Source organism: Cnephaeus nilssonii (genome assembly GCF_951640355.1).
Source record: "Cnephaeus nilssonii genome assembly, chromosome: 10".
Taxonomy (NCBI): Eukaryota; Metazoa; Chordata; class Mammalia; order Chiroptera; family Vespertilionidae; genus Cnephaeus; species Cnephaeus nilssonii.
Window position 1 is genome coordinate 49,411,640 of NC_137081.1, and position 15,349 is coordinate 49,426,988.

The 15,349-nt window shown below is 40.2% G+C and overlaps 1 protein-coding gene across 2 annotated transcripts in view; it reads right to left on the reverse strand.

Moving 5' to 3' along the window:
- The window catches only part of XIRP2 (xin actin binding repeat containing 2), a gene marked incomplete at both ends in the record, with an annotated part of 265,489 nt that extends 251,248 nt beyond the window's left edge, over positions 1 to 14,241 (reverse strand). For both annotated transcript variants that reach the window (XM_079782429.1, XM_079782428.1), the window contains one exon: positions 13,828 to 14,241. In XM_079782429.1, coding sequence (XP_079638555.1) covers positions 13,828 to 14,241 — 414 coding nt within the window. The remainder of the gene's footprint in view (positions 1 to 13,827) is intronic.
- Between the last annotated feature and the right edge of the window lie 1,108 nt (positions 14,242 to 15,349).

Genomic DNA, 15,349 nt, shown 5'->3' on the forward strand with positions numbered 1-15,349 from the left:
AAAAGGAGCAATAATTCCTTCAGGTCTATTGTGCACAATTTCACCAGGGTTTTCTATAAAGCATACAGAATGGAAAGATAGGGTGTATAACCCAGAGAGGCTGGCACACAGCCACCAAAAAGATTGCTTATACTGGCTTCACCATATGCAAGAGACAAATTACATCAGGTTATCAAACACCTGCTGTCAAATGAGCAGAAGTAGTGCAACTATAGGCAATGCAGCCTGAAGAACTGCTACAAAGTTACCTTGAAGCTGAGTCCTAAGGATGGAATGCTAAAACACATGACCTGGAAAGCAGACACAGAAGATCCAGCTCATTTTAACAAGTGGCTTCCATTCACCCATTTCCAAGGTACTTAAAGCACATTTACTACATCTTAGCACCCTGTTAAAGACAATGGAGGGAAAGAGAAAGAGAAGATGTGTTTCTGCCCTAAAAGCCAGGTGATGTTCAAGCAGAATAATGAAATAATTTTAACTCAAACTGGGACACTTTTGTAAGTGGAAAGGATATCATTAATAATTATTCTGGGTTTGCCCTGGCTGGGTGGTTCAATTGGTTGAAGCAATATCCCATATACCAAAAAAAGAGAGACAGGTTTGATTCCAGGGCACATACCTAGGTTGTGGGTTCAATCTCTGGTCATGGAGGATATGGGAGGCAACAGTTTGATGTTTCTCACATTGATGTTTCTCTCTCCCTTCCTCTCTCCCTTTAAAAATCAATAAACCTACCCTCAGGTAAGGATTAAAATAATTATTCTGGGGCAACACGTGTAAAGCAGGACTATATCTACAAAACAGGGAGATTGCCATATGGTTGACATATAAATCGGATATGCATAATCCGTGCTTAATAAAACATCTGGGGAATTATATCTGAAATAATAGAGTAAAAAAATAATAAAACAGGACTAAAAGAGCATATTGTCCAAACAAGCTTATGCCCCTAAATTAGAAAAACTCAAGAATAGTAAAAAATTAAACAGGTAACTTTAGTACCAACTGGCACAGCTAGACATGATACATAGAAAAGAAACATTAAACTACTGTACACTTTTATAAGAATGGCCAAAATTCAAAACACTTGGGACTCCAAATGCTGAAGAGTATGTGGAGGCACAGAACTCTCATTCATGGCTTGTGGGAATGCAAAATGGAACAAACACTGTGGAAGACAGTTTGCTAGTGTCTTAAAAAACTAAACATATTTTTTTACCACATAATCCAGCAATTATGCTTCTTAGTATATGCCCAAATGGATTGAAAACTTATGTCCACATGAAATCCTATGCACAAATGTTTACAGCAGCTTTATTCATAATTGAAAAAAACAACAACTAAACAACCAAGATGTCCTTCAGTAGATAAGTGGGTAAGCAAACTGTGGTGCATTCATACTATGGAATATTATTCAGCAATAAAAAGAAATGAGCTAGCAAGCAACAAAAAGACATGTATATTACTAAGTGAAAAAAAGCCAATCTGAAAAGGCTACATGCTGTATGATTCCAACTATATGACATTCTGGAAAAGGCAAAACACAAAAATATCAGTGGTTGCCAGGGGCCCAACAGAGAGGGAAGGAGGGATGAATCGGCAGACCATAGAGGATTTTTAGGGCAATGAAGCAATTTTGTATGATACTATAACGATGGATACATGTCATTATGCATTTATTAAAACCCATAGAATATGCAACACAAAGAGTGAACCCTACTGTAGACTATGAACCATAATGAAAAATAATGTGTCAATAATGGCTCATCAACTTTAACAGATGTACCACACTATGCAAGATGTTAATATTAGGAGACACTGGGGGTTAGAGGGAGAGGGCATCTGAGAACTATGTACTTTCCAATGAAATTTTTTCTAAATCTAAAACTGCTCTATAAAGAAATCTATTGATTTTAGAAATGGGATGTCAGGTTTTGAAATATTATCATGCATGATAGTAAGAGGAAACCAAAGAACCTGCCTACAGGCCTCAAGGGTCCCAAGGCAACACCGTTGGGCAGGTGTACTAATGGAATAAAGAGCTGGAAGGAAGAAAACAGATTTTTCCTCATTGATTTTTAGAGAGAGGAAGAGAGGGTGGAGCAGGGGAGAGATAGAGAAACATCTATGTGAGGGAGACACATCGATTGGTTGCCTCCTGGGTTGGGGAATGGTAGGTGCCCTTGACCGGGAATTGAACCCTGCAACTCTCTGGTGTGCTGGCCTACACTTTAACCACTAAACCATGCTGGCCAAGAGAAAGTAGATTTTTAAAAAAGTTTTACTAAATAAGAAGATCCAACCATGCTTGCTTGAGAAACTTCTTTGGGGACTTATATAGGCTACAATTAGTCCCAGTAACATGTTCGGCATTTATGACAAGTAAGTAAGTTACTGTCACTACATTCATGTTGCATTGCCTTCTCCATCCCTTGGCATTGCTGTTTGGACAGGTTCCAACAATACAGTGTATCTCTGTGTTCAGAGGCAAAATAAAAAAGAGGAAGTTATAGAAAATCCACCTGAAGAGTTATTATTAAGTGAAAAGGCAGAGATTAGACTGGAATAAATCAGAACTGTGGAACACCTAGAACCCACTAGAGCACAACACCCCATAAAACTTTCTGCAATGATGGAAATGTATTATATCCACACTGTCAAATATAGTGCCCACTGGCCACAGGGAGCTTGAAATATGGCTAGTGTGACTAAGGAAACGGATTTTTAATTTAATTTAAATTAAGCAATATGTGGCTACTTATTCCATAATTGACAATGCAGCACTATAAAATAGAATGCATGCACCTGACACTAGCATATGCAAGTATCTGATACTAGTAGCCCATCGCATGACATCACACACAGTAGGCCGCCCGCCGCCTCCCGGGAGCCGTGCTGCTTTCCTAGGAGGTGGGCCCACCGTCTCCTCTCTGGGTCTGCGCTCAGCCATGGAGGCTGCGGGCCAGCCCCCCTTTCCCCCAGAGGCCCTCTGAGGCCGGGGTGTCACCGCAGCTATGAAGCAAGCGTCCCACCCCGGCTGCTCTGCGCCTGCTTCCCAGAGGCCCTCCATCACCGCGGCGATGAAGCAAGCATTCCGCCAGGCCACTCACGCTGCCTTCTCTCTGCGGCAGCTCCCCCAGGACTGGGGGACTCCGGTGACGCTGAGGGGACTGGGTGCCACCACCTTGTGGCTATGGGTGCTGCCATCTTTGTGATGGAGTGATGGTTAATTTGCATATTACCCTTTTATTATATAGGTCTAGAGACCCAGTGCACAAAATTCGTGCACGGAGGGGGGTGTCCCTCAGCCCAGCCTGCACCCTCTCCAATCTGGGACCCCTTGAGGGATGTCCGACTGCCCGTTTCATCTCAATCCCAGTTGGACATCCCTCTCACAATGCAGGACTGCTGGCTCCCAACCACTCGCCACCTCTGCCTGATTGCCCCTAACAGCTTCTGCCGACCAGCCTGATCACCCCCTAACCACTCCCCTGCCAGCCTGATCGATGCCTAACTGCTCCTTGGCTGGCCCGATGGCCCCTAACTGTCCTCCCCTGCAGACCTAGTCGCCCTCAACTGCCCTCCCCTACTGGCCCAGTCAAACCTAACTGCCCTCCCTTGCTGGCCTGGTCATCCCTAACTGCCCTCCCCTGCAGGCCTGGTCCCCCCAACTGCCTTCCCCTGCTGGCCTGGTCCCCAACAACTGCACTCCCTTGCTGGCCTGGTCTCCCCCAACTGCCCTCCTCTGCCAGCCTGATAACCCCCAACTGCCCTCCTCTACTGGTCTGGTCACCCCTAACTGCCCACAACTGCCCTCCCCTGCAGGCCACCTTGTGGTGGCCATCTTGTGTCCACATGGGGGCAGCCATCTTTGACCACATAGGGGCGGCCATCTTGTGTCTTGGAGTAATGGTCAATTTGCTTATTACTCTTTTATTAGATAGGATGGAACACAAAGTCCACAGCTGTGGGAACTAGAGGAGCTGTGGCTGTATCACTACAGAGAGGACTCGGTCATGACACACAAGGTATTGTTATTGAAAATGTATGGGCTTTGTGCAAGAAGTTGATTTACTTGGTGGGGTGAGCTCAGACCTGGGCATTTTGAGGTACTTGACAAAAACCCAGGTGGAAGTTTAAAAAAAACACACACACACACAAAAAAAAAACAAAACACCTAGGTATAAGTTTTTAGTTGAAAATTTGGGGACAGAACTTAGGTAAAGGGGTAAGATTTGAGATAAATAGGTTAGAATGGTCTACATAGAGTCAAAATTGAAATTTAAAAAAAGAAGAAAAGACTGAATTTGAATGAATGACTGTCCACAGTAAGAAATTCATAGAATTAAAAAGAAGCACCCACACCAGAAAAAGCAGACTACATCCCTATTAAATTTTAACATGTTATTTGTGGTCTTAAATTTCTATTTCTCTCCTTCCTCTCTGGTTGCCCTTTTCAGCAGCTCTTAGGTTTCCTATAATTAGATGTTTTCTCTAGGTTTTGTTTTTATCAATTAGAGAATTAACCCTACCTTCTAATAAGTATTAAACTTCAATTTTCTTCCTTTTTCCACCCAAATCCCTTTTTTTTTCTCTTTTCCTTCAAATATCTCTAAATATCTTTCTTAAGGTGAGGTTATACTAAATTCATTTCTGCTTCCACTCCCAGTCTCTGAAAGAAGATAGAAATACATATAATGTTTATTCTTCCTACCTAAAAGCCATTGTTGATTGCTTTCATCTTGTGTGCATGAAAGTTATTTTGTACAAAGTTACTTGTGCATTAGACTGGGAAATTTCCGCTTACTTTAAACTCCATTAGCCAGATAGGTAAATACAAAAACTAGCTTCCTCAGCATTTAAGAATAAGGCCACTGGACTCAGGCTGTATGGATTAGATTTCTCTTCAACCACTTCTTCACAGAGGTAGGATATAACTCATAGGGTAGCTATGTTTTCACAGAGAAAATATATGTAAAGTGCTTAGTATATCTTGGCACACAATATCCATCTATATAAAGGCTAATATGCTAAGTGTCCGTCCGACCAGTTGCTATGATGCACACTCACCATCAGGGGGAAGACGCTCAATGAATGAGCTGATGTGACGCACACTGGCCATTCGGCACCATGAACCTGGTGCCAACAAAGCAACACTTAGCTTCCCCCAAGTGGGACACAGGCCCCACCACCACCCCGGAGCAACAGCCCACCAAATCGCAGCCAATGCTGCCAAGATCCCATGGCACAAAATGTGGCCCATAGGATAGCTCATCCCAGAAACAGTCACTATGGGTACCAGGTAATGATGTAACATAGCAATGCCCAGCTTCCTCTCCCTAGTGACTAGCCTCCTTGCAGTTTCTTCGGCCCAGAAACAAGACTTGCCAGGTGCTAACATTTTACACTTTAACAAAATGTCTATGAAGCGTTTTCCTGTGCCTCATCTCATTTGATCCTCACAGAAGTCCTAGAGTAGGTAGATAGGAGACTTGGTGGAATCCTATTTTCTTTTCATTCGCTGGAAAATGGAGATTTAGGAAGCTTAGAAACTTGACCTGACTGAAAAGATGTAAGAAATGGTGAACCTTGAAAATAACTTCAAGTTTTCTCACTGCACAAAATATAGTCAAACACTGCTGCAGTTAAATATTTTACCCTTTGTTCTCCTTGCGTGATCTACAATAATAATCGGCTTCATGTTGATATTTACTGCTGTGTTGCTGACAATTACCTGAAAGAGAAGTTGGGGTGTTTCACTGGGCTGGAAAAAGTTTAGCTAAATCAGAAAGCAGGTCTAATTAAGCAAGTTTATTCTATATCTATAAAAGGCTAAGTTGACTCACACATGTGCGATACATATAAAGCTCTCACTGACGCCAATTGCACACATGTGTTTCGATCTGTCATTGTCGATTGTGAATTTGGTAGACACCTCTATTATAGAGAAAGGGTGAGTAGCGATACTAAAATATTTCTAATTAATTTCCTTTCAATGTGCATAAATCCATGCACCGAGCCACTATTATGTTCAATAACTTTTTTATTATGTTATATGTATTTAGAATATATATTTTATTTACATTGTTTTATTAAAAGTAAAATGGCATCATTATTTTATATACCTCTAAGAAAGGGGGGAAATCCTGACAAACTATGAAATACCATTGACTATAAGAAGTATGCCAATTTCAAAGATGTTCACATGTTAAAAGACATATATCTCAGAATTGAGGATATATGGCAGCATTTGTGGCACTGAATGTGTAAAAGTTATGATGATTTCCATGACTGACTGGCATCCATTCATACCAGAAACACAGCTGTGAGATCCTGTATGAAAGTGGACAGCATGGGTCCAGAGAGCACTCAGAGAGTAGTATTTTTAATACTGTGGGCTCTGAATAAATCCCTGCTCTATTACTTACCAATGGTGTACCCTTGGACAAGTTTATCTTCTGCACCCTGTAGCTGTAACATGGGAATCATGATAATTCTTACTCTTAAGAGGCTGTATTCAGTGGCAGCAATGTCCATGAAGCCCTCAGTAGAGTGCCTGGCAAATATCAGTGCTCAACAATTATTACTTGCAGGCCCTCTGCAGCAGCACAGTGCTATAGCTGTAAACCACACAGCACCCCTGAACCCCAGATCTCCGTGAAAACACAATTGCTGGTCCTGGATGAGTAAGTCTTAGAGATACTGACACATGTGCCTCAACTTCTCAATTTTACTTTTAGACATGAATTGTACTCTTAGATATTTAAATTTATCTTTATTGTTGAAAGTATGATATACTGTATGTCCTCCTTTTTTCCATTGACCCTCTCCACACCACACCTGCCCACCTCCAGGTCTTCACCACACTATTGTCTATGTCCATGGGATATGCATATCCTATATAATAAAAGGGTAATATGTACATTGACCCTAACAGTGGAACAACTGGGAACTACCAGTCGCTATGACATGCATTGACCAACAGGAGGCAGATGCTCAATGCAGGAGCTGCCCCCTGGTGGTCAGTGTGCTCTCACAGGGGGAGCTCTGCTCAGCCACAAGTGGGCTGATGGCTGTGAGCGCAGTGGTGGTGGCAGGAGCCTCTCCCGCCTCCTCCACAGTGCTAAGGATGTCCGACTGACAGCTTAGGCCTGCTCCCCGTGGGCTCCCAGGCTGCCAGAGGGATGTCTGACTGCCAGTTTAGGCCCGATCCCCCAGGGAGCAGGCCAGCAGGTGGATATCCCCTGAGGGGTCCTGGACTGTGAGAGGATACAGGCTGGGCTGAGGGAACCCCCTCCTCCAATGCATGAATTTTTGTGCACTAGGCCTTTAGTATGCGTATAAATTCTTTGGTTAATCTCTCCCTATATCCACCCCCTGACCCCTGCCTTCCCTCTGAGATTCCTCAGTCTGTTCCATGCTTCTATGTGTCTGGATCTATTTTGTTTATCAATTTATTTTTTTTTCATTAGATATCACATATGAAATATTTTTAAAAGCCTATGTATTAGTGTGTGTGTGTGTGTGTGTGTGTGTGTGTGTAAAAGAGAGAGAGAGAGAGAGACAGACAGACAGACAGACAGAGACAGAGAGAGAGAGAGAGAGAGAGAGAGAGAGAGAGAGAGAGAGAGAGAGAGAATTTGTCTGTGAAACTCCTGGTTTTGGTTGTTGTTTCACAGCTTAAATTTCCTGTCTATGAGAATTTCAAACATATTTCAAACAAAGAAAAAATTGCCCCTAACAAATAAAAATAAAGGTAAATGGGAAAGAGATTAGATTTTAAAATATTAAATTATTATAGTCAGAAATACAAATATTTTATATCATCTTTATTAATAAAATTATGATCTTAAGGTTGAAATCAGAACATTTTGATTAATTTAATGTATACTCCTGACATGCTTCCATGCATGGGGGTGGGGGTGGGAAAGAGAACTGTGTGCATTATGATACATTACTATGCTTAAGAGCAATTTGTCTCGCGGCATCCAGTAAATGACTTACACTGACATAAAGCAAGTTAGTATACTATTAAGTATCATAAATCATCATATTTGGTAGTTGGTATAGATGTGAAACATTAATGGAGCTTGAATTTGTTTCAGGTGTTTGGAACTCATTGCATTGACTCCACACTACACATTAAGCAGACAGAGAAATATATTTCCAAGTAAGAAAATGTATTAACCATTTGTTTTACATTTATAATATAGTGAGTGCTAAACAAATGCTAAAATAAGAATACAGTTTGGTGTCTAAAACATGGGTTCATGTCCAGAAAGAGGGTACCAAGATGGCTGCACCTACTGTTCTAGCCACACCCACTCTGAATTGTCAGGGCCTGCACTGCACTCCATACTAAACATTATAACATTTTCAACCCTGACAAAAGATGCTAGACTTTTAAGTTAGGATAAAGGACTGTTTGATTTTTTTTAAAAAAGCAACTACATTAGAGAAGGTTTTACTGTATCAACCCTGGGGCTCGGTCTGCAGTGAGAAAGAGACAAGGAGCAGAGGACCTACCTCAAAACAGAAGGCAAAACTGTAGGAGCAATTGGGAAATCCATCAAAAGACAATATCATATCCCATCCAAAAGAGGGTGAGCATTTTGGAGGGCTGGCAATGTATTATAGAGCTTGAGGCTGCTGTCAAATCAGTACCTTCTATCAGGAGGTCATGATATCAGTCTGTCTCATTACTAGTGATACTAACTTTGATCACTTAGCTAAGTTGGTTTCTTCCAGGTTTCTCCACAGTAAATGGAATTTTATCTGTTTGGGAGTTATTGAAGGAATTCCTATGTTGACTTCTCTCAAGATGGCCTTTGGTTTGCTGGGGAACTTTTGTTGATTGAAACATCATCTCCATGGCCCTTGATTAGTCAAAGGCCCTGAATAGAGACCAAAGTTCTTCAAAATCATCCTTTTCAATGTAATTTACCAATTTAAAAAAAATCACCCCCTTTAGCTGATCTGGGTGGTGAGAGGATTCTCCTAGAGAACCTGGTAGAGCATGAAAATCAGCAATGAGAGGGCAGGGAAGGGGGGAAAGAGTGGCGTATGAAACTCATTGGATGAAGTTGGTCAGTAAGAAGAAATGTTGGATAAACATCTATGGCAGGCATCCTCAAACTACAGCCTGCGGGCCACATGCGGGTGTTTTTGCCGTTTTGTTTTTTTACTTCAAAATAAGATATGTGCAGTGTGCATAGGAATTTGTTCATAGTTTTTTTTTTAAACTATAGTCCGGCCCTCCAACGGTCTGAGGGACAGTGAACTGGCCCCCTGTTTAAAAAGTTTGAGGACCCCTGGTCTATGGAATGATTAAAGGAAAGTGGGTTCACAACAGAGGCAGCAGAGCTGGTCAATAGTCTTATAACACAATGATGGAAACCCTCACTAGTCTTCCAAGTAAACTGTTAAAGAATGCCAATACATGAATTGACAGCAGTTCTCCCAGTTGAAGGTTGAGTCAGTATTGCTGAGCATCTCTCTGTGGCTATTGGCACTACATTTTTAACAATGTCATATTGGGACTGCGTATATCACTCTGAGACACTAATGAGATGAGATGGCAGTTTCCTCCTAAAGTCTCAAAAGCCATGCAAATGTGTGCAGTTGGGAATTTTACCATCAGATCACAGAGCTATTTCCCCACCCCGAAATAACATAAAACACTGGACAGGAGACAGTAAAATAACAAACATACAAATGAATGAAATGAACAACCAAAGAACACTAACAGTCGAAAAACAACAACAAATTACTCCACTGAGAAAAAGTTGCATAAAATGAAACAAAACATTATGGCCCATCCTTATGGTGTGTTTGAGTCTAAGTTTAATTGTTCTGTCAGTGTGTTTATGTGTGTGTGTGTAAATATGATAAATACTTTTATACCCTATTTACACCTCTTTTGAATTTAGCTTTTGAGTCCCTAAATGCCAATGACTTTTTATATTATTTGGAAAGGACAATGAAGGTGGCAAGTATATCTCTCTCTGGGTTTTAATAAAGCTTGGAAAACCGTAATTTAACAAATTATGGTTCTTTGTTTCATCATCTCAAAATAGGATTGTAACTTCTGTTGGAAAGTTTCAATAGCATTTGCTCCACGGAATAGTTAATGAGAGCCCCCGTAAGTGGGGCCTTTGCAAAATACTAAGGTGTTGTTAGACGTGAACTAAAAATTTATTTGCTGAAAGTGCCTTTCCATTTTTAGAAACCATACTGTAAGCCTCTGCCTTTATAGGTAAGAAAACAGAAGGCCATTGAGATTAAATATTTCCCCAAGAATATGTACTAAGTTACAGAAATGAAATCAGAGAAGACAAAATAGAAGAAATATTCATTTGGTGCTATGTTGGTACTATTTCTTGAGTTTCATTTAGTGCTACCACTTAAATACCACTTCTCTTTCAGGGGTTATATAATTTTTTGTGCACAAAAAATTCTGTGCTGTATTAATTTCCTCATTTTATATATGTAAAAATTAAGGATTAATGAGGTGAAATAACTCATTCAAATTTATGCAATGAGAAAGTAGCTGACCCAAGGTTTCCAATTGATCCTTAGTCATCAAATATTATGCTATTATAAAATGAAAATTACGATTTTATATAATATGTCCTATCACACAAAAATGTGGTGTTCTTTCTCAGTAAACTTCAAATCTACAAATCACTACTTGCCTATTTTTAAGCAAAGAAAAAATACTTTATTTCTTCAAAAATCTTTTAAAGTCTTCACATAGGAAAAAATATTTATATTTTTGAGAGTTTGGTGCCTCTGTCCTGTTAAATGGTTTTACAAAATAAATCATGCTGGACAAATTATCTCAGAAACATTGTTGAGAGGAGGGTGGGAGATGGGGGAGTCTGAATGCTGTGACAGAGAAGTAGTGCTTCCTGTTCTGAGATGAGAAATAAATTAATCCCCAAGTCCCCACACGCCTGGGTTTTAAGGAGCAAACATAATGTCAAGCATCTAATGAAGTGATTTTTTTTTGAGGAAGCCAAACTGCAAGCCAGGATTCACCTGTGCTTTTAAAGGCCTAATTTTATGCAGAACTAAAAAGTAGGAGATGACAACTTGGTCATTAAATAAAAAACCAGAGGTCTTGATTATTGGAGGAAATAAAAATAACATATTCTGGAAACTATAGCATATTTAATTACTTATATGCTGTTTAATCATTGATGCACATACATTTCCACAGTCCCCAGTCTTGAATAGGCATATTCTTTACGTCTACAATCACACAAGAGATGGAATCAATGCATTCTGAGGCAGCATGACTAGGATGTGATATCGAGCTGCCTTTATTTGATCAAGTTCAGCTCATGTTTGAATGGTCTTTGTCAACCTAGGGCCTGGGTAATGATAGAAACAGTCTCTGTTGGGGCATTAGGTAAATTCAACCTGATTGCACAAGTGGTGGGGGCGTAGGGGAAAGATTATAACTGAAAGTCATTAAGTATTCTACTGTGAAAATCAGATAACTTACCATTTGGAGACATGACTGGAATAAAGGCAAAATTAATTAATTGAACCAAGAAACCCATCATTTACACTGGGATCGTAGTAAAGGCTGAAGGGATACTTTGGGGGTACTTCACAGTGGCCTCACTGTTCAAGCTCTATAGATAGCAATTATGAGCTTGAAAGAAGAAGAAATTCACACTGTTTTATTCTGTTTGAATATTTTTGTATGATTTTTGCAAATAAATATGATCACATTACTCTATAATAATGACGTTTTGATAACAAAGAAGAGAAGGATCTATAAAAACAGGGTCATGTTATTTATAATTACTATGCTTTGGTGTGAAATATATAATTTTGAATTAAGTTGAGCTAGGATTCTTTTCACATGCCTAATAATACAACAAAATGATTAATTGGAAGAAAGCAATTTAAGTCTTCATTGGCTTCTTATTATTTTTTCTTTCCCTTTTTTTCTGCTTGTTCTAGAAGCCATAAGTAATTTATAAAGTGAGTTGTGCAAATTTTCCTAATACCTATTTATGTAAAATGGCTCTAAAAATCAAGGGTCCCTGCTGTGCAAGAGAAATTTCTAAATTTACAATCCATGTTTCATATATGTAGGGAAATGCCATATTATGACAGAGTACCTTAGAACAAAGTATAGCAAGTTCCATTTTTGTAAACCAAATGGTGGTTTTCATATATCTGCTTCTTTCCATAATTACTTTAATGGGCACTAGATCCAAGATCACATGTAATACCAATAGTAGTAATTTCTCCTTTCAACTGGAAACGCTTATTAATACCTCATTTTCTTACCATTCCATTTAAGCAGCTACACATGCTCCAGATGAGAATAGGTTACGTTACACAATTTATAAGGATGAATTTTTCTACTTTTGACTATTTCTTTTGTCAATTATCTCTGGTAAATATCCAAAGTTGTTACACTAAATCAACAGAGATTGAAAGGAAACTGTTCTGTGACTTTACTTAATTTGTTCAGATAAAAAGAAGTAAAACTATAAATATCTATGTTAAGTGTACCCCAACCCCTAGACATCCAACTAAAAGATATTATAAAGTTATACACAAAAAGGACTGAACCTATGGCATGAAAAGGAGGGGGGAAATTCTCAAATTAAGGATTGGCAAGCGGTTGCATTTTTGAGAAATCCTTTAGTTTCAGTAAGAACTATAAATATAACTTCATATCTTATTTTCTCATTAAACCAAGTCAAGTTATTTGATATACAAAAATGGCCTCATTATAATGACGATATATGTCCCAATAGGAAAACTGAGAAAACTAAGAGCAAGTATTAGCAAAATAATTTATTTGGAACAATTTTCTATTTCTGTGAAGCCTTCTATGAAGGCTAATTATACATTAGTATGAGTAGGACTGTACCTTTCTAATAACTGTCGCTAGGTAAAACATTAACAGAACATGGAGTTTGCTTCCCAGTGGAAAACCTGAGATCATTTATTAATTATTTATGAAATTCAAATATAATCTCTTATGTAGGGAGCCTAATGAATGTGATAAATTCAAGCAGTTCCAGTTTAAACAGTGGTTGCTTTTAATTGACAACAGAAGTATAAATGTGGCCTCCATTAACGATGCTGCTAATCCTGCTTTCTGCATTTCATTAAATCACCCCTTTAGCTAATAGACATATTTTATAGGAGACATTAAAGTCCACCATAATCACTGAGGCGTGATCATCATGTACTGCAAAAGATTCCAGACTCTCTGTGTAGTGGTTTAAATATATGATCAATAATCCTCACAGGATCCCTGTAAAGTAGCAGATTAAGACATTTGTATTCACAAGGTTAAGTGTCATGCAGCTAGAGAAGTAAATGACAGGTTTTAGGATTAAAAACTAGGTCACTGTGGTTCTGAAGCCTTCCCTTGTTCCATTTCACCATCATTACTGATAAATTCTCACTGAGCTCTGGCTAAGTGCAGCACCATTTGTTAGCTATTTGCAGTACAAAGAGTGGTAAGAAATTGTCCTTGCCTCTAAGGAACTTACAACCTAGTTGTGAAAACAAGGCACATACACAAAGAAACATCAGCATCTGAGCACCTATCAGAGCTGTTTCGTTGGGGTGAAGGAGGTCGAGTCCCCATTGGAAAAGACCACAGAGGAAGTTAATAATAGAGGATGCCACATTTCACACCATATTATACGGTTGCTTCAGGACATCTGTCTAGAGTACAGGTGATGGGGAAAAAAAATTACACACTTGGAAATAAATGGCAGGCTAGACAAGCTGTCTAGCATGTCAACTGTGAACTTTGACTCTTAATCCGTGGCTCCTTACCTTTCTGCCATGCTCAGCTGGTCCGGCTGGTCTGTTTCCACTCCTAGGAGCCTCGAACACACTCCTCAGCTCGTCAAGCGCGATGGAGAAGCGCTCTATCCTGCGCCGGCCACTCACGGAATCCCCCTTCAGCACTTGGGGCCGGCTGCATTCCCTGACATTGTCACTGTCATCCTCAGGGCCCTTCTCTTCAGGCTCTGAGCTCAATAGCTCTTCTGCACTGCCGGGCAGACCGGGGGCATCTGCAGGCCCAGGTGCCCACATGACCTCTCTCTCAGGTTCAAGCAATTTGCTTTCTCGAGGCTGGAAGAGCTTGCAACGACTGCCCCCAGGACAACACTCACTTCTCTGGTAATGGCTGGATTCCCATTTCTGCCTCAGGAGGTTCAGGGAGCCCTTCTGCATTGGGAACATGGGTGGCTCCAGGTTGTCCTGAAACATCAAAAGTCCTTTCATCAGTAATATGCTCAGGTGTATGAGCCATTTTCTTTTTTTTATTTTTTAATATATTTTATTGATTTTTTGCAGAGAGGAAGGGAAAGGGATAGAGAGTTAGAAACATCGATCAGCTGCCTCCTGCACACCCCCTACTGGGGATGTGCCCACAACCAAGGTACATGGCCTTGACCAGAATCGAACCTGAGGCCTTTCAGTTCGCAGGCCGACGCTCTATCCACTGAGCCAAATCGGTTAGGGCATGTCTGAGCCCATTTTCAAAACATTGTGTAGGAGTGCCAGCTCTAGGAATTTGTGCTTCAGTGTAGAAATGCAGCTTTGCTATGTAATGTCTGGCTCTTGACTTGATCCTACAACGTTATGTCAGTCCAGAATGAGATGACTGAGAGGACTGGTTTGTATGCCCATAGTGATGGAGAAGGTCAGTGAGAGACTGTGACCACTGGTTGACCTTCAAGCTGGACCTGAGCCATCAGAGGCTACTCCCTCACTCCGCTGCACTTGGAATGTATGTTCTGCTCACCATTTGCACTAGCAGCCATTCAAGGAAGTGACCTTAAGAGAGTAATATGTTGTTGAGACCTTTCGGACTGTATAAATGACTGAATCCCATTAAGAGCTCTGCATAAACATCTATCTGGCAAGCTGGTGCAGAGGCGTATTTGTTTTGTGGCCACCCAAGACAAGTCTTGTGTGTAGGTTCTCTTGCTTACTAAAACCACCATCTACCAATCTGGAGTGGTCTGCCTCTTTCTGTATATCTCTCATTTTAATCCCAACAGTATCACAATGAGTTAGTTGCTACTATTATTACTATTTTGCAGGTAAGGGAACTGAGAAGTCATTTGCCCAGGGTTCTGAATGACAGAGCCTGGATTTAAAAAACCTCTGTGTATCTCTGCAATCTGCTCACTTAACCACTGGAGAGTAATGTCCCTTTTGCACTTTAAGTGTCCAGTTCACATCTCATTGAGAAAATTGATTAGAATTTCACCTTTTGTGGTTCTGAGATTAGTAGAAAAAAATCAAATGGCAAAATGTACTATTAACAGAAACATATACATAA